The sequence below is a fragment of the Panthera tigris genome, chromosome B3 (genome assembly GCF_018350195.1).
Source record: "Panthera tigris isolate Pti1 chromosome B3, P.tigris_Pti1_mat1.1, whole genome shotgun sequence".
NCBI lineage: Eukaryota > Metazoa > Chordata > Mammalia > Carnivora > Felidae > Panthera > Panthera tigris.
Window position 1 is genome coordinate 70,628,462 of NC_056665.1, and position 24,728 is coordinate 70,653,189.

A 24,728-nucleotide genomic window follows, 5' to 3' on the forward strand; every position below is an offset into this window, starting at 1 on the left:
CAGAATCAGAAGCAGGCCCTGAGCTGTTAGCACAGAGCCTGATGCGGGGCTCGAACTCAAACTGTGGGATCATGACTTAAGCCGAAGTCAGACACAATCGACTGAGTCACCCAAATGCCACTAAAACATTTTTATATGAACTTAGCTTAAAATAGCAAAAATCTAAACTTATAAAGGCAGAGATTAAATATCAAAAATGATTAATAATACATTGTTATTTAAAGAGTATTGTGATCTGTATGTACTTCTTTGAAATATAACTGTAATATTAAGAGAAAAGAACAAGTTTTAAACTCAGAATATAATATGACCCAATTTTAACAAAATAGTAACTTATTTATATATGTAAACTGACAAAATTTTAATATTAGGTATTTCTGAGTATTTAACTTTCACATTCTTTAATTCATTTATTTAAAAAATATTTACAGGCACCTTCTTTGTTACAATAGTAACAAATCTTTGCTTTCATGGATGTTATATAGCATCATGAAGAAAGAATAAAATAAGTATATGGGACATAGGTCATGTTAAAAAATAATAAGTGCTATGAAAAAAAGTAGTGCACAGAAGGGGGATACAGAGTATTGTGGAAATGGATTGCAAATTTCAATATGGTAGTCAGGAAGGTTTCACATGGAAGGTGACATTTGTGGGAAGTTCTGAAAGAAATTATGAAGTGAGTCATAATCACTCATAGGGAGGTTGTGATGAAGGAAGATTAGGGGTCAGTCTGGAATGTTATGTGTGAGGTGATATTAAAACACGAAAGTAGAGCTGTGGCAGTGGCATAAGGCTGCTGGGTAGAGGAGCTGAGAGTTTATGAGAAAGATATAAAGAGAAGTTATCAATATTTCTTAGATGGAATTCAAAACCAAGGAAGCTTGGTAGCTAAGGAGAAACTCCCAAAGAAGAATGAGGAACAGCTGGCTAAGTGGAGGCGAGACTATGAAAGTGAAGACTTTTGATAAGGCAGTGATGCACTATGTCAAAGGCCACTTAGAGGCACTACACTAATGCAAAATATTAATGGGGGGGGGCGCCTGGGTGGCTCAGTCAAGAAATCAACTTTGGCTCAGGTCATATCTCACAGGCTCTGCACTGACAGAGCCTGCTTCAGATTCTGTCTCCCTCTCTCTCTCAAATGAATAAACATTAAAAAATATTAATAGGGGAGCATATGTATGTATAGTGGTGGGCAGAAGGTGTATGAGAACTCTATTTCCTGCTCAACTTCTCCGTAAACCTAAAATCACACAGGAAAAGTCTACTAATTTTTAAATCTAAACAATGTTTGAGGAGCTTTGCTGTAAAAAAGAAGGGGGAAATGAGATAATATGTAGAGGGGAAAAGGGAGTGAAGTTTTATTTAATATGAAAGAAATGTGATTATGTACCTAGAAAAAGAATCCAATTGGGAAGAAAAAGTTAATGGTGCAAAAGAGAGAAAAAATAATGACCAGAATAATTGCCTTTAGTAGCAGAGAGGATGGATTCTGATGCATAGATCAGGGAGTTGACTTTTGTAGAAGCAGTACCAAGTGACCCAGTTTCAAGAGAGATGAAAGGGAACATGGTCCCAGATGCAGGTATATGGGTAGATGTAGTGGTATGGGCTTGAGCAGTTCTCTTCTTGTTTTAGTGAAATAGTAAGCAACATGATGGGAGTGGAGCTGGAAGAGATATTTGAGAAATGAGAACGTTTTTTAATAGCCTGAATATTTTTACCATGGATACGATTTATATTTATGAGTATTTTAACTTTTGATTAGTTTTTAAATACAAAAAAGTCCTAGACTTTACATTTTTGGTTACAGTGTAAGTTTAATGGGGCAGAGAGGCAGTAGTAGAAGAAGCTTCTATTTTGCTAGAGGAGATCTGATAGGTACACAGTGCTCTGGATCATTCTCTTGGCTCAAGTCTTATGGTTAATGTGGTGGTATTTTTCAGATAACAGAGGGCAAAGATTGTAGCAAGAACAGCCAGCCCTCTTGACAGCCTAGGCCTTCTGTGTTGTTCTGGGAGACATCTCTGGATGCCCAACTTATTGTCTGTTCTAGACCTTCCAACTATTTTGTAAACATGTAATCCTCTGTATTAAATCATACTGTGTTTAAAATAACTAGAATAGTTTCTGCTGTCTGCAATAGATTCATAACTGGTCCACCAAAGAATTATTATACTTAGTGTGAAATCAACTAGGGATGAGATCAACAAACATCTAGGAGTCATAAAAAACTGCCAGGAGTAATCATGAAGTTCTGGGAAAAAGTGAAATGTTTCCATGACCTTTTCACATGAAAATAACCAACTTTGGGCTTCTGGTCCAAGATGGCCATGTAGGAAGACCTTGAACTCACTTCCTCCATAAACACACCAAATTTACATTTATTTATACAGCAGTTTCTCCTGAAGAACTGAGGGACTGTGAACAGATTCATCTGCTTTGGGGCATAGAAAAAAAAGCATGGTTTAAAAGAACAACTAGTATATAAAAGATCCAACCCTGGGGCTCTACCAAGTGGCCAGAGGAGCCACTGGAACTCTCTCTGGGTTGGAGGATCTGAGTTGGTGAATGCCAACCGGTTGACACTCCACCTCCATCTCAAAAATGGAGACTGGTGCAGGATCTCACTGCTGCCTCAGTGAGCCCCAGGTCCCCTAGCCCACCCCAGCCCTTTACACTCAGGGCCACAAAATAGAAGTACAGTTCAAAGCAACTAGCATATAAAAGACCCAGCCCTAGAACTCTACCAAGCAGCAGAGGAGACTGTTGGAACTTTCTGTAAGTCAGAGGGGCTGGTGAGAACCATGGTTTATACTCCCCCTCTCCCTAAATAACCTGAACTGAAGCAGGGTCTAGGTGCCCTAAACAACCTGCTGCCTTAGGGCTGGTATGGGCTGGGGGACCCGGTGCTTGGTAACTGTGCCACCAAGGTGGCTACAGGTTGTGACACACTGGGACACCCCTAGTCAGCACTCACTATAGCTGCAGCGTTTGCACCAAGGTGACACAGAGGCAAAGCACCCTAGAATACTCCATGCCTGCACCACTTCAGCTTCAGCCAGCTTGCTAGGGCTTCCTCAGTGCAGAATGCTCCCGGACTTCCCAGCTGATAATTCCAGCCTTGACTCCAGTAACCCCACCAAGGCACCCCCTGCACTGGGGACTCTGGGACACCCTGGCTCTTATCCATGTCATCTTGAACTGTCCTGTCAGGGTACACTTTGAATGGAGAGCCAAGGGGATAAACTGGCCCATACCCATTGCAGCTTTAACTGTCCTGCCAGGATGCTTCCTGTGCAGAGTGCTGCAGGATCCCTAGCCTGCACCCCACCTTGGCTCCAGCCACCCTCCTGGGGCACCTTTGTGCAGAGAGTCCTGGAACACCTTAGTTTACACTCCCTTCAGCTATCCTGCCAAGGTGCCCTATGTGCATACAGCAGCAGAACATCCCAGCTTGCACCACTTCATTATCAGCTACCCTGGAAGGATATCTTCTATGTGAAGAGGCAAGGGACCATAGAAACTCATGTGTGCTTCAGCTTAGTAGTCCTGCCAGGGCACCCTCTGCAGACAGAGCCCTGGGGTCTCTAGGCTTGTACCCACTTCAGCTTCAACTGTCCTTCCATAGTGCTGTCTGCATGGAGAGCCCCAGAACCTCTCAGCCTGCACACTGCCATAGCTCTAGCTGCCCACCAGAGAGCACAGAGCAGAACACCCCAACTTACAACCACTTTAACTTCAGCTATCCTGGCAGGGTGCCTTCTGCACATAGAGCCCTAGGACTCCCTAGCTTGCACTCACCTCAGCTTCAGCCATCCTGCCAGGGTGTCCTCTGTACTTATAACACCAGGACCCCTCCCCCAGACACTTTAGTTTTAGTTTTTCTGACAGGGCACCTGCTGCATGGAGAGCCCAGGTACTGTTAACACCAACTCATGCCTACTTTAGCTTTAACTGTCTTCCCAGGGCTCACACTGCATAGAAAGTCCTGGTACTCCTCGGTTTTCACCTCCTTCCACTTCAGCTATCCACCCAGGGCACCCACTCCCTGGAGAGTCTCAGGATAACTCCAACACAATTCCACTTCAATTCTGGACATCCCAGTAGGGCCTACCCAGCATGGAGTGCTCCACAGCCCCCACCCCATGCCAGCCACAGCTCCTGCCAGCCAGCAGAAGTCACCTAGCACCCACAATCTGCACAGGTTACAATCACACATAAGACCATTCCTTCAAGAGTAAAAGATTTAGCAGTTCTACCTAATCCATAGAAACATAGAAAGTCAAGCAAAATGGAGAGACAGAGAAGTATGCTCCAAAAGAAAAAAAAAACTCAGAAAAATAACTAAATGACAAGCATATAAACAATATGCCTAAAAAGAATTTAAAGTAATTATCTTAAAGATGCTCACCAGACTGCAGAAAAGAGTGGAAGAACTCTGAGATGTTCAACAAAAAGACAAATATAGAAAGGAACCAATCACAGTTGAAGAATATAATAACTAAAATAGAAAATAACACTAGAGGGAATAAACAATAGATTATTGGGTTTAGGAGTACAGATCAGTGATCTCAAAGACAGGGTAATGGAAACCACTCAAGGTGAACAGTGGAAGAGAATTTTTAAAAATAAGGACAGCTTAAAAATAAAGATCTCCTAGAAAATATCAAGGAAATGAACATTTGCATTATAGCTGCCCCAAAAGGAAAAAAGAAAGAAAATGGAGCAGAAAACACATTTGAAGAAATAATAGCTGAAAACTTCCCTAACCTATGGAAGGAAATAGACATCCAGGTTTAGGAATCCCAGAAAGTCCCAAACAAGATAAATCCAAGGAGGTCCACACCATTACATAATAATAATTAAAATGTATCTGTCTTTCTCTGTATGGCTTATTTCACTTAGCATCACACTCTCCAGTTCCATCCACGTTGCTACAAAGGGCCATATGTTTTCACTCTTATGTGGATCCTGAGAAATTTAACAGAAACCCATGGGGGAGGGGAAGGAAAAAAAAAAAAAAGTTAGAGTGGGAGAGAGCCAAAGCATAAGAGACTCTTAAAAACTGAGAACAAACTGAGGGTTGATGGGGGGTGGGAGGGAGGGGAGGGTGGGTGATGGGTATTGAGGAGGGCACCTTTTGGGATGAGCACTGGGTGTTGTATGGAAACCAATTTGACAATAAACTTCATATATTGAAAAATAATAATAATAATTAAAATGTCAAAGGCTAAAGAGAAAAATTTTAAAGCAACAAGAGAGAAAAAAGGCACAAAAGAAACCCCATAAAGCTCTCGGCTTATTTTTCAGTAGAAACTGTACAGGCAAGAAGGAGTGGCATGGTACATTCCTAGTGCTTCAAGGAAAAAACCTACAACCTATAATACTCTAACCAGCAAGATTATTCAGAATTGAAAGAGACTTAAAGAGTTTCTCAAACAAAAGTTAAAGGAGTTCATCACCACTAAACTGACCTGATAAGCGTTAAAAGGAATTTTTTTAATGGAAAAGACCATAATTAACCATAAGAAAATTATGAATGAAAAGATGTAAAATATGACAGTCTACACATAAAACATGGAGGAGAGAGTAAAAATAAGAGATATTTCTAGAATGTGTTTGAACTTAAATAACCATCAACTTTAGTGACTACTGTATATTTAGGATATTATATATGAACCTAATGGAAACTACAAACCCAAAAACTATAATAGATACAAAACAAAGAGAAAGCAAAACACAATACTACAGAAACTCATCAATCACAAAGAAAAAGAAAGAAACAGAAAGAACTACAAAAACAAGTGGAAAACAGCAAAATGTCAATAACTACATACATATCAATAATTTAACGTTAATGATCTAAATGCTCTAATCAAAAAACATAGGGTGGTGGAATGAATAAAAAAGACATTGATATTCTTCGTACAAGAGGCTTGCCTCAGACCTAAAGACACATACAGACTGAAAGTGAAGGGATAGAAAAACATTTGCCATACAAATGGAAGCAAGAAAAAAAAAAGCCAAGGTAGCAATACTTATATCTAACAAAATATATTTTAAAACAAAGACTAGAACAAGAGACAAATAAGGGCATTACGTGATGATAAAAGGGATCAATCCAACAAGAGGATATAACAATTGCAAATATCTACATAGTCAACATTGGAGCACTTAAATACATAAATCAAATGTAAATGGGCATAATGAGAGAAATTGATGGTACTACAATAACAGTAGGAAACGTTAACATTCCTCACCCCCTTACATCAATGGATAAATAATCCAGGCAAAAAATCAGCACAGAAATGGTGCCTTTGAATGACACATTAAACCAGATGGACATAACAGATATATACAGAACATCCCAAAACAAGAGTATACATTCTTTCAAGTGCACATGAAACATTCTCCAGAATAGATCACATGTTAGGCTGCAAAACAAGTCTCAACAAATTCAACAAGATGGAAATCATACCATGCATCCTTTCTGACCACAATGGTATGAAAGTAGAAATCATAACAAGAAAAAAAAAACTGGAAAAAACACAAATGCATAGAAACTAAACCACATGCTACTAAATGGCCAATGGGTCAACAAAAAAAATTTAAAAAGAAATTTAAAAAATACACGAGACAAGTGAAAATGATAACACAACGGTACAAAATCTTTGGGACACAGCAAAAGATGTTCTAAGAGGGAAATATATAGCAGTACAGGCCTACCTCAAGGAAAAAAAAAGTCAATCTAACCTTACACCTAAAGGAACCAGAAAAAAGCCCAAAGTCACTAGAAGAAAGAAAATAATACAGATCAGAGCAGAAGTAAATGACATAAGACTAAAAAACAATTGAAAAGATGAACCCAAGAGCCGGTTCTTTGAAAAGATAAACAAATTGATAAACTTTTGGCTAGACTCATTAAGAAAAAAAGAGGACACAAGTCATAAATGTAAAAGAACTGACACTACAGATAACAAAGGATTTTAAGAGAATACTATGAAAAATTATATGCCAACAAATTGAACAACCTAGAAGAAATGGATAAATTTATATATACATATAAATTTCCAAAACTGAATCAGGAAGAAATAGAAAACCTGAACTAGCCAGTTATGGTAACAAAATTCAATCAGTAATCAAAAAACTATCAATATATATATGTATGTGTACATGTATATATATACATACACACACATATATACATATATATACATATACATAGATACACAGGTGAATTCTACCAAATATTTAAAGAATTAGTACCCATTCTCCTCAAACTGTTCCAAAAATAGGAAGGAAAGCTTTTAAATACATTCTGCAAGGCCAGCATTACCCTGATACCAAAACTATACAAAGACACCAAAAGAAGAAAACTACAAGCTGATATCTCTGTTGAACATAGTTGCAAAAACCCTCAACAGAATATTAGCAAACTACATTCAACAATACATTAAAAGTATCATTCAACACAGTCAAGTGGGATTTATTTCAGGAATGAAATGATGGTTCAATATTCACAAATGACTCAACATGATAACATCAATAAAAGGAAGGATTAAAATCATATGATCATCTCAATAGATACAAAAAATATTTAACAAAATTCAACACCCATTCACAATAAAAACTCTCAGCATCATGAGTTTAGAGGGAAGATACCTCAACATAATAAAGGCCATATATGAAAAACCCACAGCTAATATCATACTCAATGGTGAAAAACAGCTTTTCCTCTAAAATCGGGGACAAGAGAAGGATATACATTATCACCACTTTTATTTAATGTAGTACTGGAAGTCCTAGCCACAGTAATCAGAGAAAAAAAAAGCATCTATAAGGAAGAAGTTAAACTTTAACTATTGGCAGATGACATGATACCATATACTATACATACTATATACACTATGGAAGGCCCTCAAGACTCCACCAAAAAAAGTACTAGAATAAATGAATTCAGTAAAACTGCCATATAAAAAATTAATACACAGAAATTCATTGTGCTTCTATACACTAATAACAAAGTAACAGAAAGAGAAATTAAGAAAATAATTCTATTTACATTTTCACCAAAAGGAATAAAATGCCTAGGAATAAACTTAATCAAGGAGGGGAAAGAACTATACTCTGAAAACTATAAAATACTGATGAAAGAGTTTGAAGATGACACAAACAAATGGAAAGATATACTATACTTATGGATTGGAAGAATTAATGTTGTTAACATGCCCATACTATCCAATACAATCTACACATGCCATGCAATCCCTATCAAAATACCGACATGATTTTTCATAGAATGAGAACAAATAATACTAAAATTTATATGAACCTACCTAAGAATCCAAATAGCCAAAGCAATCTTGAAAAAGAGGAACAAAGCTGGAAGGATCACAATCCCAGATTTCAAAACAATATACTACAAAGTGGTTATCAAAACAGTGTGGTTGTGCCACAAAAGAGACAAATAGATTAATAGAACAGAATACAGAGCTCATAAATAAAACTGGACTTACATGATCAATTAATCTATGACAACAAGGGGCCAAGAGTATACAGTGGAGAAAAGATAAGTCTCTTCAATATTTGCATTTTGCATTTGCTACTTGCAAAAAAAAATAAAACTAGACCACTTTTTTTACACCATAAACAAAAATAAAATCAAGTGGATTAAAGATCTACATATGAGACTTGAAACCATAAAACTACTAGGAGAGAACATAGGCAGTAATCTATTCCACATTGTCTGTAGCAATGTTTTTCCAGCTATGTCTCCATAAGCCAGAGAAACAAATATAAACTATTTAAACCATTATAAACAAATAAGTTTTAGCACAGTGAAGGAAACCATCAGCAAAACAAAAAAGCAACTTACTGAATGGAAGAAAGTATTTGCAAATGACATATCTGATAAGAATTAGTATCCAAAATATATAAAGAACTTATTCAACTCAACACCAAAAACACCCCAAATAATCAAATTTTAAAAATGGGAGAGGACTTAAATAGACATTTTTCTAAAGAAGACAGATGGATGACAGACACATGAAGAGATGCTTAATATCACACCAATCACCAAGGAAATCCAAGTAAGAACCCTCATGCACTGTTGGTAGGAATGCAAATTGATATAGCTACTATGGAAAACACTACAGAGGTCCTTCAAAAATTAAAAATAGAATTACCATATGACCCAGTAATTTGACTACTAGGTATTTAACCAAAGAAAGTGAAAACTCTAATTTGAAAAGATACGTGAACCCCTATGTTTATTGCAGCATTATGTACAATAGCCAAGATATGGAAGCAACCGAAGTGCCCTTCGATAGATGAATGTATAAAGAAGATGTGGTACACACACACAATTATATATATATATATATATATATATATATATATATAAAATATGTATATGCATATATATGTGCATATATAATATGCACATATATATTGCATAATGTATGTATGTGTAACATATACTATGTATATAATATATAGTGTGTGTGTATATAATGTAGCCATAAAGAAGGATAAGATCTTGCCATTTGTGACAACATAAATGGACCTAGAGTGTATTTTAAGTGAAACAGACTTATTTCACTTAGCATAATACACTCTAGGTCCATCCAGGTCATTGTAAATTGCAAGATTTAATTCTTTTTTATGGTTGAGTAATATTGCATTGTGTGGTGTGTATGTATAGGTATGTATACACACACACACACCACATCTTCTTCATCCATTCATCAGCCAATGGACATTTGGTCTCTTTCCATAATTTAACTATTGTTGATCACGCCGCTATAAACATCAGGTGCATGTATCCCTTTGATATAGTATTTTTGTATTCTTTGGGTAAATAAGCCAGAGAGACAGATACCATATGATTTCACTCATGTGGAATAAACAAAACAAGCAAGTAAAGGGGGGAAGAATGAGAGAGAGGTAAATCAAGAAACAGACTCTTAATTATAGAGAACAAACTGATGGCTACCAAAAGGAAATTTGGGTTAGAGGGATGGGTTAAATAGATGATGGGGATTAAGGAGCGCACTTGCTGTGATGAGTACCGGGTGTTATATGGAAGTGTTGAATCACTGTATTGTATATTACACTGCATGTTAACTGGAATTTAAATAAAAACTTAAGAAAAAAGAAGGACAAATACAATATGATTTCACTTGTATGTGGAAACTAAAACGAATAAACAAAGAAACAAAACACAGAATGACCTATACATATAGAGAACAAACTGATCGGTGGCAGGATGGAGAAAATGGGTGAAAAGGAGTGGGAGATACAGGTTTCCAGCTATGGAATGAAGAGTCAAGGGAATAATAAGTACGGGATAGGGAATATAGTCAATGGTTTGTAATAGTGTTGTGTGGTGACAGTAGCTACACTTGTATTGAGGATGGCATAATATACAGATGTATTGAATCACTATGTTGTACACATAAAACTAATTTAATATTGTGTGTCAACTCAAGAATTTTTTAAATTGTTTTTGCCTTCATCTAATTTAGAAAAAAAAAGTTGGCAGTTTAATTTTTTTCAAAATATAATCCCTCTTGATAATTTTTCAACTCTTGATATCTGCACAGAATCTTGAGTTTACAGCCCTAAGACATTTATAAAACTGCATATGAGAAATCATTCTGCTGCTTAAAGCCTTAGAATGGTTTCTTATTATAATTACAAAAAAATTACCAAAAAAACCCTCTTTATATTCACTTCATAGACTCATGTGTGTTGAACACTACCTTCAACTCTAATCATTTTCACATTCACTTATTATACCTCAATTTGAACTTTGTTGTATTCTTCAAATATACCAAGTTCATTACCTAATCTTCAGGTTTATGTGCTACCTGTTCCCTCTGCCTAGAATGCTCTGCCTCCAGATGTTTGCATAGTTGACTGTTTAGTTCATCTAGTTATTAGCCAAAATGTCACATCCAGAAGAACACCTTGATTAAAGATAGAAAGTGAACTTATAATGTTCACTCCACACTTTCTATTATCTATCAATCCTTTTGCTTTTTTATTTAGTTTCTGTATCTCTTCCTGAAACCATTCTGTTCATGTTTCTATCTTTAATGTCTATTCCCACTAGATTGTACCTTAAGGAGAACAGTGACTTGACTTGTTTCATTAATAACTCTTTCTCCTAGTGCCTAAAATAGTACCAACAAAAATGAAAATGCTCAATAAATGCAGTATTTGAAAATGGATAAGTTAACTTGAGAGGAAATTCTCTGGTCTTGATTTTCTTTTCTTTTTCCTTTAATTAGGCTATGTGCTGATTAAACAGCCTCCTCATGGAAGCTTTTACTTCCTGGTTGCGAAGGGTATAAATCACAGGATTCAGCAAAGGAAAGATCACTGTGTGAAAGAGAGAAACCACCTTGTCAGCTGGGAAGGCTCTGAAGGGACGAGTGTAGATAAAGATGCCAGGCCCAAACATAAGAAATATAACGATGATATGGGTGGTGCATGTGGATATGGCCTTGCTCTTCCCCTCAGAGGAAGATCCATGTACACGACAGAGGATGACTGCATAGGAGGCCAGAAGCCCCAGGAAGCACAGGAGGGTCATCAGGCCACTGTTGAAGACCATTAGAAGCTCCACCACGAAGGTGTCTGTGCAGGCCAGTTTGATGACCTGTGGCACATCACAGAAGAAGTTATCCAGTTGGTTTGGGCCACAGAAGGGCAAGTGGAGGATGAGGGCCACCTGGATAATGGAGTGGACAAAGCCTCCAAGCCACAGGGCCAACAGCAAGGCACAGCAGGCTCTAGGGTTCATGACTGTGGAATAGTGTAAAGGCCGACAGATGGCGATATAGCGGTCAAAGGCCATCACAACAAGGAGTAACCCTTCCCCTCCTCCAAGGAAGTGCAAGAAAAAGAGCTGAATGATGCAGCCCCTGTAGGAGATTACCTTCTTCTCAGAGAGGAAGTCCACCAGCATCCTGGGAGCCACAATGAAGGAGTAGGATGCATCCAGGAAAGCCAAGTTGCCCAGAAAGAAGTAGAGGGGGGCTGTGAGACCAGGGTCTGATCTGATGGTGAGGATGATGAGGAAATTTCCAGGAAGGATGATGAGATAGAAAATTAAAACTAGGACAAAGACCAGGAGCTGAATATCTCGAGACTGGGTGAGACCAAGAAGGATGAATTCTTTCACCACTGTGCTGTTGTCATTTTCCATCTCCTCTGTCTGCAGTACATCAAGAAGCAGAGTTCATTGTTATTACTGTTTCTTCTATCTAGACCCTCATTCCTGTCCAACTAAAAATATTTGACATATATATCACATTAGCTAAAAACAGGTCTCAGCCCTCTCCAGTATCCTGGGTAAACTCCAAACCTTTCATTAACTCCAGATTTAAAGCAAGCAAACTAACAAACAAAAATACTGTTCTTATACCACAACTCTTATTCCCATTCAATCATGTGCTTCTATAGAACTGTTCTCCACTTTAAGAATCTGACATCCTGGGGCACCTGGGTGGTTTAGTTGGTTAAGCATTTGACTCTTGATTTTGGCTCAGGTCCTGATCTCATGGTTACTGTGATGGAGCCCTGTGTCAGGCTCTATGCTGACAGCGGGATACCTGCTTGGGATTCTCTCTCTCCCTGACTCTCTCCCCCTCTCTCTTTCTCTAAGTTAGTCATTGTATTTTAATATTATTCTTTTCAAATGCTACTTTTTAATATGTATAATATAAATTAGTATCAAGGCATATATGTACTGTATAAATAAATTGCATATACTTAAAGCACATGTTCAAAAAATGTTTTGTTATGGGTATGAAATGATCTAAGATTGAAAATTGCTCATCTACAGAAAAATATAATGTAATATATGCCAGTACTCCCCTATGCTATTTATGCTAAATAGCATAGTTGCTTTAAGTAAGTTCTGTGGAACATGGGGTGCCAAAAAAAATGGTAATGAGTCATTAGTTATAAAGGAAAGACAGAAGAGTGATGGAAAGAAGAGAGAAATAGAGAAGCCAAAAAAAAAAACCCAAAACAAAACAAAAAACAAAATAGTATGTCTATACAGTGCATTGTTAGGGTACATATTTTAGAAAACATTAAAAATATCTGTTTTAAGTATCTCCAGAGCTGAATAGAGTGGATAATATACAGGTTTCCATGTATTACTTGCAACCACAGGTGGAATTTATGAAAGTCATACTTCGGTATATTGATCAGTATATATACATGATATACATATACACAAACACCACACACACACACGGAAAGTGGGACCTACACATAATTTTAATAAAAAATTTGTAGACTCTCTAAATTAGCTTCTCTGCTCACTTCTTAACTTTTCAACATTTCAGCAGCCATTTGTCTCAACATCCATTCCATAATTTTCCTATAAAAATACACCAAAGAATGTAAGTCAAAGCCACCCTTAGATTTTTTGCATCCCACAAACTCACTCAGAGTGTATTATTTCGTGATGTGTGTTTAAAGATATATCTAAGACATCAGAGGATTTCTGAAGGTCTTTGTGATTAAGGGTTATAGGCTCTTCTACTCAACCTCTTTCCTGTCTTTCACCTCTGTTTTTCGACTATTACCTAAACAGATGGTATTACACACTACTTGACATATGTGATTCATTTTTATCCCATAACCTATTTTCGTATATGTGCCTTCTGTACCTGTGATTCTGAAATGGTGGCTGGCATAGATGCAGAGACTATGAGATGAGCATTTTTCTAGGTAAAATAAATTTCTGGACAAAATCTACAAATTACAGCCCTCTTCAGAATAAAAATGTCCTATTTTAGCCAATTAGTCGGAAAAGGATCAAAAATCTAAATCCTTACCACTCTATCTCCAATTTTCCTTGCCATTTCAGCTAATTCATACGTTCTTCTCACTGTGGCAATGATGATATATTATAGAAGTAGGAAGGCAAGGGAGAAGGGCTGCCCTCATTTTTAAGGTGGAAACCAACTGTGCAGGCCTGGAGCGCCAACAGTGATAGACCAGCCCCTGGAGCCAGGTGTAGAGACCAAAGGGCCTTACTTCCCCATCTCTTTGAAACATTTACTCATGCTTCCTTCCTAATGTTCCCTCTATTCTCCTTCTCTCCCCTTTCACTCATCACCAAGTCTTCATTTTCCTAATTTGTGTAAATTTGTTTATGGTTTCTTTTCCCCTTTTAATTTATTGAACTCATTTTCTCCTAATTTTCTTTCCCTATTTACCTGGCTTTCTATAAATCTAACACTGTATCATTTTATCTTCTTTCTCCCTATCATGTATTCGTGTTCTCTTCTCTCTGAAATTTTTTCACTCTCTCTGCTTGTCCTCTTGTTCACTGCCACTCCACTATATCCCATGCCTCTCTTGCCATTATATCTAAAAACAAGGGGTGCCCGGGTGGCTCAGTTGGTTATGCATCTGACCCTCGATTTCAGCTCAGGCCATCATCTTACAAACCATGTCAGGCTCTGCACTGACAGCACAGGGTCTGCTTGGGATTATCTCTCTCCTTTCTCTCTCTCTCTCTGCCCCTCCTCCATTCATGTGTACTCTCTCTTTCAAAATAAACTTTTAAAAAATTAATATTAATCACTTCTTGGCCTTTTGGCTAAGATCAAGTGTAAAAATTAATATTAAATATGAAACAAAAACCATATTGTTTCCTTTCAAACAAAACAAGCAATACATATGCTTCCCACCATCTTCCATTCTAAACAGTTGGTCAACAAAATAAAATGTGTAAGTCACTTTTCAGTACTAACCATTTTCTCTTGAATGGTATCCTTACAGTTTACTAAATCTGAACCACTCATTAATTACTTCCCATTCCCTCATATATTCTTTTACTGCATATAAGTGAACTTGATAAAATGAGATGCTTTACCTTTTTGAAAAGTAAATTTCATTAATACCATTCTAATGAAATGAATATATTTAACAAAGTTTCCAAAAATTTGAGTGTAATGTCTGTCAGCATATTGATTGAAGCTTATAAATTATTTAAGTATAAATTAATAAGTTCTACATATCCTTAAAAATGTGGATCAAGCTGAAGAACATGATCAAAAATTTAATACTGATGCTAATGATGGACGTATAAAGCACTAAACAAATGTGTTGGTCTTCAGCCAGAAAATTCTCTCATCAATGAAATGAGATGGTTAAATTAAAATACTTCTAAATTACCTAGCTTTTTAGGAAATAATAAATAATGTAGAAATATCCTTGGTTTGAAGTCCTTTTATATGATTCTAATACCTTTTTAGAATGAGTAAGTGTTGGCTCAGCATTTCACTAAATGTATTACCCTAGGAAAGTCACCCAGCTTTCAGAAGGCTGAATTTTCATCTATCATATAGAATAATGTGTTGACTCCTTCTGTCTGACAGGGATATAAGGATCAAAGGAGATAATAATAATAATAATTAACTTATTCCAGTGTGTTTAAACCAAAGCTAACCCTGCAAATCTGTAGATGTTACGAGGTAGCTCTACTGAATGGACATATTGCCACGAGATCCTTTGTCAATGGCTGCAGGGTAAACCCTGGGTGACAGCTGCAAAAATCTGATTAATAGAAGAAATGTGGAAGTGCAATAAAGCCTTCATGTAAGTCATTTGTAGATCAAGCTTTTCTCAGTTTTACAAGCTTTCTCTCAGTTAACCTATGTTGATGAATAATGGAACCACAGACAATAGAAGAAACTCTCAAATATGTTGAGTATGGAAGTTAAGATATCTGCGCTAATCTGAAAAATCATAAAATCTGTTAAGTTTTTCCCCTGAAGACTTTAGCCTTTCTGTATCTCCCTTCCTTCCATCTGTACTTCATAAGGAAAATAAAACACATCAGTCATTTATATGCTCCTTGGTTTTAACATCAAATGTCAATTCGCTGAAAGTCACTGATAATTTCACTTAACTATGACAAGAGAATGAAAGTTTTTGTCCATCATTAAATTCTAAGCTACAAGAGATATGGAAATGTATTAGAGGAGACGGTAGAAAATGCCACTCTGCTGAATTTAGGCCTTTGCCTCTGCTATTCCTACTGAAACTCTGACCTCTGTTCCATTGTATTCCAGGGCAGGAGATGGAGCAGAATAGCTGTAATACCTTCTCTGTTGTTCTTTCCTTCTTGTTTCTTATAAATACAAATACTGCTCCCAGCTCCTGAAATTTGAGTCTCCAAGGGTTTTATGTAATTCTCACAGAGTACCCATCCTTCCTCTCCTGATAAAAACATTAACTGACCATTCTTACTGTTCATAAATATTTGTTCTCACATACGGAACACAGCTTTTGAAACCTCCTTTAACTCTTTGTGATGCAATGGAGAAAGTGCTTTGGATACTTGAGACTACCACAACTCTGCTGAATATTTCCAGAGGGAGCTATTAGAATGTCAACTAAATCAGGCATGGGGAAATACCAGAGCTTTGTAAGAGATAAATATTTTTAAATGAATCACATAATGCCACACTGGGTAAATTCTGAATTTTAAAACCAAAATCCTATCAGTGAATGAGATAATAAACCCTATTTGGAAGCGTACTTATTAGGTCAAAAGTAAAGATCAAGAAAAATCAATTTCTATTTTAGAATTCAAAAAAATGTAAATGAAAGATTAATATGTATACATATACATGATGTACACATACACACATACATACATACACATCAAGAAAGCAAGCAAGGCCAGGATGAGAGGGTGAGGAAAGTGAGGTATTTGCCTTAGGCATAAAATTTACCAGGGTACCAAAAACTTTAATAATCAAGATAAATAATATTTTAGTGCAGTATTTTGAAAATAAAAGTTAATGTGAAATTATGAACAGAATAATCACATTTTTTAATAAAGACATAAAAATTACAGATTTTTCCCTTTCCATGAGATTCTAGTATGGCCCAGCATGACATTATTATTGATACTGTCTTTAAAGTTTGGTATTTATTTTGTTCATGATGGATTTTTATAATTAATTTTGATTTTTTAAAAATATTAATTAAAACATTCTTTATTATGAAGTTGGTAAGTTTTTTGGTTACTTCCTTAGTTTTTGCACTCAAGGCAAGTGCTTTACTCATTCTCTAGCATCACCATGATCTGACCCTGAAAGCAAACAATGTGGCTAAGTCAGTAATGAGCTTGTAAGATTTAACACATTGCTGTGATGAAGACATAAGCAGAGAGAATATTAATGCTCATGAAGACTTTGAAGGCATAATTCTTCTTAGAGAAAAGAACTGTTTGGTGTAAGATAGACCATTTCCTCAAGGGAAAATGACTTTCCAAATAGGATGTGAAAAGATATATCATGATCTCAGTATTTGTTGTTTATTCACTTTGCTCGGCAAAAACAAAAATGAATAACTTTTTTTTTCCATTGAAGATTATTAAAGTAAAAAATTAAGGGTCAGAGCAATTAAATGAAGCCTAATTTTCTTTTTTTATATCTGATTGTTTTTATTGTTTTGCTTTAAAGGGAAATAGTTTATGAGTAACTTTACAATTGAAAAAATGAATACACTCTTTGTAAACTAAATATAATTCATAATCAGATATGTATTTGTCCTAATCTATTTGCAGCTCAAAAACACAGTGTGAAAAGTAGAAAAAGGAAAAAAGAGAAAGAGATAAAGAGAAATTTAGAATGATCAAAATATAGGACAGGAAAATAAAGTAGACATAAATGTAAAGATAATTATATATATAATTGTATAGTAACAGCCCCATCTTGGAATAGGTTAGAGTCGTGCCACAAAAGACTTAAAAAGGTGATATTTTTCAGGGCACCTGAGTGGCTCAGTTGGTTAAGTGTCCCACCTCAGCTCAGGTCTTGATCTCATGGTTCCTGAGTTTGAGCCCTACTTTGGGCTTTGTGCTGACAGTTCAGAGCCTGAACCTGCTTTGGATTCTGTGTGCCCCTCTCTGCCCCTCTCCTGCTCATGTGCACACGAGCTTGTGCCCGCGTTAGTTAGCTCTCTCTCTCTCTCAAAAATAAACATTAAAAACAATCATATACATGAAAATAGCCCATTATAGTGAAAAGATTGCCAGGCAGAAAGCAAAAGCTAAGGACATAATCCTGGCTCTAATCTATAAATGTTCAATGGCTTTGGAAAATAACACCACTTTTCTCAGACTGTTTTTCCACCTATAATGGGGCATTTTTTTATATTAAGATACTGAACTATTTATCTCTATTGCTGAGTTTTTTGACACTCCCTTAGATTCTGCACCAAATTCAAAAATCACTTACTGTCTACCATGAGCCAGGTAGTATTTTAAGTGTCAGCAATGCAGTACGGACAAGACCAACAACAACTCTGTTCTTTGGAATTTTACATTCTAATGCAGGGAGACAGACAATAAACAAACAAGCAGAAAAGAAAACATCAGATAGTAATGAATGTTATAATGAAGATATAACAGTGTGTTGGAGAAAAAGACTGCTATTTTAGATGCAGTGGTGGTCAGGGAAGGTCTTTCTGAGGCAGTTTCAAAAGAGTGAGTTCTGAATGTCTAAAAGAAGCCATTCTAGAAAGAAGCCACCAAAAAGAAAGATCTGGGAACACCTGTGTGGCTCAGTGGGTTAAGTAAGCATCTGACTCTTGATTTCTGCTCAGGTCTCATGGTTCGAGGGTTCAAGCCTCACATAGGGCTCCACTTTGATGGTGTGGAGCCTACTTGGGATTCTCTCTTATTCCCTCTTTCTCTGCCCTTCCCCCACTCATGCTGTCTCGCTCAAAATAAATACACTTAGGAAGGAAGGAAGGAAGGAAGGAAGGAAGGAAGGAAGGAAGGAAGGAAGGAAGGAAGGAAAAGAGAAAAAAAGGAAAGGAAAGGAGAAAAGAAAAGAAAAAAGAAAAGAGAAGAAAAGAAAAGATCTGGTGTGCTGAGGAATAGAAAACAGGCCAGGATGCCAAGATAGTGAAAAAATTATACACAGAGACGATTCCTTCCCATCTTTGTCCCCTATCTATATTCCCCCCCCAACACACAATTCAGAGTAGGAAATAGCTATTATTCTCTCTGTATCTTCCCCAAACCATTATGCATAAATAAGCAAATGGATTGTATATTCTTTTCTCCCTATTAATAAACAAATGTGATAAACATCCCAAAATAGGGAATTATTGAAATATATTTTAATAACAGCATACAAGTCAGTACTTCACAGGTCTTTAAAATTATATATATATTATATAAATTATATATTTATATAATATATATGTTATTTATATAATGTGTAAAATTATATATATAATGTAAGTATATAATCTATATCATGCATAATATAAGTTCTAGAATTTTTAAGCTTATACATGTTGAAAATTGTGGAAAATACATTTCAAAATATTATATATATTCTCTGACCTTTTTCCTATTGTGTATATTTCTCATCAATTCCTTTCTACCACAGTCATGTTTTAAATTATTGTTATTAACATAATCACATTATATAAAACTCTATATTATCTCCTATTTCAAAATTTCCAATTCTGCTTTTTGCAGTAAAAAAAAATAATGTATTCAATTACTCATTCTCTTATCAACCATTATTGAAAGTCTACCAGAGTGAGTCATTGTGCCAAGAGATGAAATACAAAAATTAATAAGACAAACATTAACTTCAAGGCAGGCAGAAAATTGTGAATAATATACATAACATTTAAATAATCTTGAGATGTTTTATAACATAACTGTACTTAGAGTAAGCAAACAGGAGTGAACACAAGGTGGAGCATTAGAAATGTTTCAAGAAGGAAGAAACATTATGGCTGAGTCTTGATTGAAATATTCACCAGAAAGTGGGAAAAGGAGAAGACAGAATGTGCAAAGGCATCAAAGAATCAAAACTGTGCATGTGCAGAAATATAGTAAGAGATAAGATTGGAAAAACAAGGTAATTGCTTAGAGTGATTATATTTTATTAAGTTTACAATTGAGCAAAAGGAAATTCAGGAAATATCCAAGAGACTGCTGTTTTACCCTGTATGTAAAAAATATATCTAAATGACTGGAGGAAATTTACAACTTCTCAGTATGTTGTTTATATGTATCCTGTAGCTACATTGATCAGACTAAGTTCATTTTTCAAAAGTATACTCTTAAATTTAAAATTTAGAACTCAGTAGGGTGCCTAGGTGGCTCAGCTGGTTAAGCCACCGACTTTAGCTCAGGTCGTGATCTCACTGTTCGTGGGTTCAAGCCCCCCATCAGTATCTGTGCTGAGAGCTCAGAGTCTGGAGCCTGTTTCTGATTCTATGTCTCCCTCTGTGTCTGCCTCTCTCTTGCTCACGCTCTCTTTCTCAACAAAATAAATAAATGTTAAAAAAATTTTTAAACAAAATAAAATTCAGAACTTATTATGGCATTCAACATGGCAGGTCTTAATCCAACAGATTTTATTCTAGGATATAAAGCAAATTTCAACACATTTTTAAACTGAAATCATATTAAATATAATCTTGGACCACAATGAAACTAAACTAGAAATGTATCAGGCTCATTCCCAAATATTCAGGAAAAAAATATACTCTAAATAACCCATGAGTAAGAAAGTCAAACTAGACATTAGAAAGTATTTTTAATTGAATGAAAATGAAAACACAACATATAAACGTATGCAAAATATAGATAAAGCAGTGCTTAGAAATGTGTAGAATCAACCGAATATATTTAAAGGTTTATAACAAAGGGTTTGAATCAATAGTCTAATCTTCACCTATAGAAAAAGAAAAGGAAATGAAATCCAAACAAGGAAGAAGGAATGCAATAACATAGACATGAGAAGAAATATAAGAAATTGAGAAAAATAATAGAGAAAAATAAATAAAACCAGAAGCTAGTTCTTTATAAAGAACAACCAAATTGATAAAACTTTAGTCAGAATAGTCAAAAAAAAAAAAGAAATTACAAAAATATCAATATCAGGAATTAAAGAGGGACAATCATTGTAGATATGATAAAAATTAAAAATATTAAGGAAACATTATGAGCAATTTATGCCAATGGAATTAATAACCAGTTCAATGCACAAAATTCTAAAGGCCTAACTACTAACGCTAACTCGAGAATAGACTGAATAGCTATGTTTCTAAGAGATTCAGCTTGTACTTAAAAATCTTCCCATGAAGAAAACTTCAGACCCAGATGTCTCCTCTAATGAAATCCACCATTTATTGAAGAAATAATACTGATTCTACACAAACTCTTTTAAAAAAACCAGAGTATGAAAAGGAAAATATTTTCTAATATCCTCTAATTTCTTCTTGTACACATTGGGTTATTTAGAAGTGTCTGTGTCTTAATTCAGAAATGTACATAGTTTTTTCTTTATTATTTCTAATTCAATTCCAGTGTGGTCAGAGAATATATTTTGTATGCAATATACTGAGTTTTTTTATAGGCCAGCATATGGTCTACTTGGCAAATGCCTCATGAAAAGAATGTGTATTCCTCATTGGTGGGTGCAATACTCTATAAACAGCAACTAGGTTAAGTTTGTCTCTAGCGTTCAACTCTTCTATACCCCTACTGATTTTTTATCAGATGTTCTATCAACTTTCAAAGACAGTTATTAAAATCTCAATCTATGCCTTTGGGTTCTCCATTTATTTATTTATATATGTCTGTATTAGTGCATACATTTTTAAGTTCTATTGCTAGAGGAATCACATTAAGATTGTTATGTCTTGATGAATTGACATTTTTATTGCTATGAAATTCTTTTATAAATACCTAATAATACCTCTGGGTCCTTGAAGTTTACTTTGTTATTAATACAGCTATACCATGAAGTGATTAAGGTTTGCAGGGTGTATTAGGGTTTTCCAGACAAACAGAATAGTAGGATACATAGACACATATTAGAGAGAGAGGTTTATTATAATGAATTGGTTCATGTGACTATGGAACTGGAGAAGTCCTACAATCTGTCCTCTCCTAAATGAAGACCCAGGAAAGCCAAAGGTGTCATTTAGTCCAAGTTCAAAGGCCTGAGAACCTGGAGAGCTGATGGCATAAATTCCAGTCCAAGGACTAAAAGAGATGAAATGAAATATCCCAGCTCAATCAGTGAAGAAAGAAATAAGAAGCAAATTCCTCCTTCTGCCTTTTTTTCTATTCAGGCCCTCAATAGATTAAATGATGCCCACCCACACTGGGAAGGGCAATCTACTTTACTGAGTCCACCAATTCAAATACTAAGCTCATACTAACACTCTCACAGACACACCAGAAATAATATTTAATCTGGGGACCCCACAGCCAGTTGATATATAAAATTAAACATCACATATGGCATATCATTCTCCACCCTTATACTTAAAATATATCTGGGTCTTTATATTTAAGAACTGATATCTTACAAACAGTATATACTTGAATCTTGCTCTTTTATACAGTCTGAAACTCTATTTTTTAACTGGCATGTTTGGTCCATTTATATTTAATATTGTTGATCTTTGAGTTCATTGGTATTTGTTTTCTGTTTGCCCCATTCCTCTTCATTCCTTTGCACTTCCTTCCTTCCTTCTTTTGTAGTGAATGTTTTTTATATTCCATTTTCTTTCCTGTAAAGGTTATCTAATTAAATCTCTTTGTATTATTTTTAAATATGTGGATGCTCTAGTGATTACAATATTCATCTATAGCTTACCAGTCACTTAAAATTATTATTCAAGGATACTTCATGAAGAGTATAAATAATTTACAAAAACATATATAAATCTTTTATCTTCCCTTAAGTCCTCTGTGCTATTGTTATATTTTACTTCTAAATAAGTTATAAGCCCCATAGTACTTTATTATTTTAAAGCAGTTAATTATAAAGTAAATAATACAAAGTAAAAATACTCCTTGCTATATTTATACACCTTTTTTTTTTTAACCATTTCCAGATCTTTTTACTCCTCATTAATTCCAGTTTCCATCTGACATGTTTTCCTGTTAACATGAAGAATTTTCCTTTAGTATGACTTTCTGTGTGGGTCTACTGCCAACACATTCTCTCTCAGCTTTTATGAATATTAAATGCCTGTTACACCTTTCTTTTTGAGGTTTATTTTCATTAGATATGGAATTCTAGCTTAACTGTTTTTCTTTGAGAACTTTAAAAATACCATTTCACTGACATGGTGTCCATGGTTTCTGATAAAAGGTCAACCACCATTCTTGTCACTCCTCTGAAGTGTCTTTTTTCCTCTGTTGCTTTTAAAATGTTCTTTTCATATTTGGTTAGCATCTGTTACACTGTGGTCTTATTTGTATTTATATTGCTTGGATTTTGCCAAGTTTCTTGGATATGAATTCTTGGAAGTTACTTCTTTTCCTGTCCCATTCTCTCTCTCCTCATCTGGAATCCCAATTACACATATATTTTACTATTTGTTATTGCCCCCATAGTATATTAACACTATTAATACTTTTAGTCTTTTATTTCTGTACTTCAGTTTGGGTTGTTTCTAAAAACCTATCCTAACAATCATTAGCCATTTTGTCTACATTGTCCACAATGCTGTTCATTCAGTTCATCTAAGGAATTTCTTTTAATTTCAAATTTTTCAGTTCTAGCATGTCCATTTATATTTAGAGTTTACATTTCTCGCCTAAAATCCTCATCTAGTTATCCATTTATGACTTATTTGACATACTTATAATAGTTTTTTCTAAAGTTTTTGTCTGATAATTACATCATGTGGTTTTATATGTCAATATTTTTCTATTAGACATACTCTTCCCTATTTTCGTGGCATAGCTCTAATTTTTAAATGGTAGTCCCAAAACTTCCTGTAAAAATTCAATGGAAGATGAAGAGTATTTAATATTATTTTGCTTAGTTCTTTAGAAATTTCAATCCTTTTCCTCTGTCCAGAAGTTAGAATGAGGATATGATCATTCATATTCTTTCAATGGTCTAGTTGAGCTAAGACTTGGAATCATCTTTAATTAAACTATATTCAGCTCAAATTAGTTTTACCTCCAACATCTGCCAACTGCCACCAAGATCTTTTATCCTGGTGATACTTGGAGCTGGGAGGAGTTTGAGCCACAATTCAGATATTTTTGTTTCCCTTAGGATTCAACTCTATAGACACCCAAGACACCCAATTGCTAAAAATGTTCAAATCCCCTATAATTTTTATTTCTTCCTCCACTGCCCCTTTTCTGAGCAAATTACTGGTATAGGTGTCAGTGGGGATAGTGGGAGAAATTTATAAAAGTAAGCTATTTATTTTTGTGTTTGGGGCTTTTTCAGATTCTAGTCTGTCAATAGTTTAGAGCTTTTTACTCATCTCTATCAAATATCTCAATCTATGGCACGATCACTCCTCCATGTGCCCATATCCAGACCAGGTACTTGTCCACAAATATGAAATCTGCCATAGCTCTCTGCTCGTCTTAGATGGACTTTGTCCATTTTTGGATCTCTGTAATAAGGTTTCCTTGCTTCATCCACTCTTTTTTTTAGCCTCAGAGAAAAGTATAATTTTATTTCTGCACTTTTCTTTTTGTTGCTAATACATGAGCAACATTCTTCTACAAGCTAACCAGAATCAGTAGTCTGTATTCTCATCATTTGTTTTTGAGAATAAAATTATGTTGATAAGCTTTTCCATTTTTCCTTTGTTAACTTTGTTGGTTTCAATTGCCCATTTCTAGTTTCCTTCTGGGTATGATCTATTTCACATTC

The 24,728-nt window shown here is 35.3% G+C and overlaps 2 protein-coding genes across 6 annotated transcripts in view; both read right to left on the reverse strand.

Annotated features, from left to right (window-relative positions):
• Positions 1 to 24,728, reverse strand: part of LOC102953916 (olfactory receptor 4K2-like) — a 163,152-nt gene that overhangs the window by 22,034 nt on the left and 116,390 nt on the right. Inside the window, exon 1 of one of the 5 annotated variants that reach the window (XM_042989301.1) lies at positions 11,951 to 12,029. The exons of the other annotated variants lie outside the window; for them this stretch is intronic. The gene's annotated coding sequence lies outside the window, so the exon portion shown is untranslated. Of the gene's footprint in view, positions 1 to 11,950; positions 12,030 to 24,728 lie in introns of those variants that run through there. 5 annotated transcript variants of the gene reach the window in all.
• LOC102961982 (olfactory receptor 4N2) lies at positions 11,297 to 12,220 on the reverse strand. The gene has a single exon (XM_007091389.1). The coding sequence runs from the start codon at positions 12,218 to 12,220 to the stop codon at positions 11,297 to 11,299; it is 924 nt and encodes a 307-aa protein (XP_007091451.1).

Excerpts from the sequence above, each read along its gene's own strand:
- LOC102961982 (XM_007091389.1), bottom strand. The coding sequence starts at position 12,220 with ATGGAAAATGACAACAGCACAGTGGTGAAAGAATTCATCCTTCTTGGT.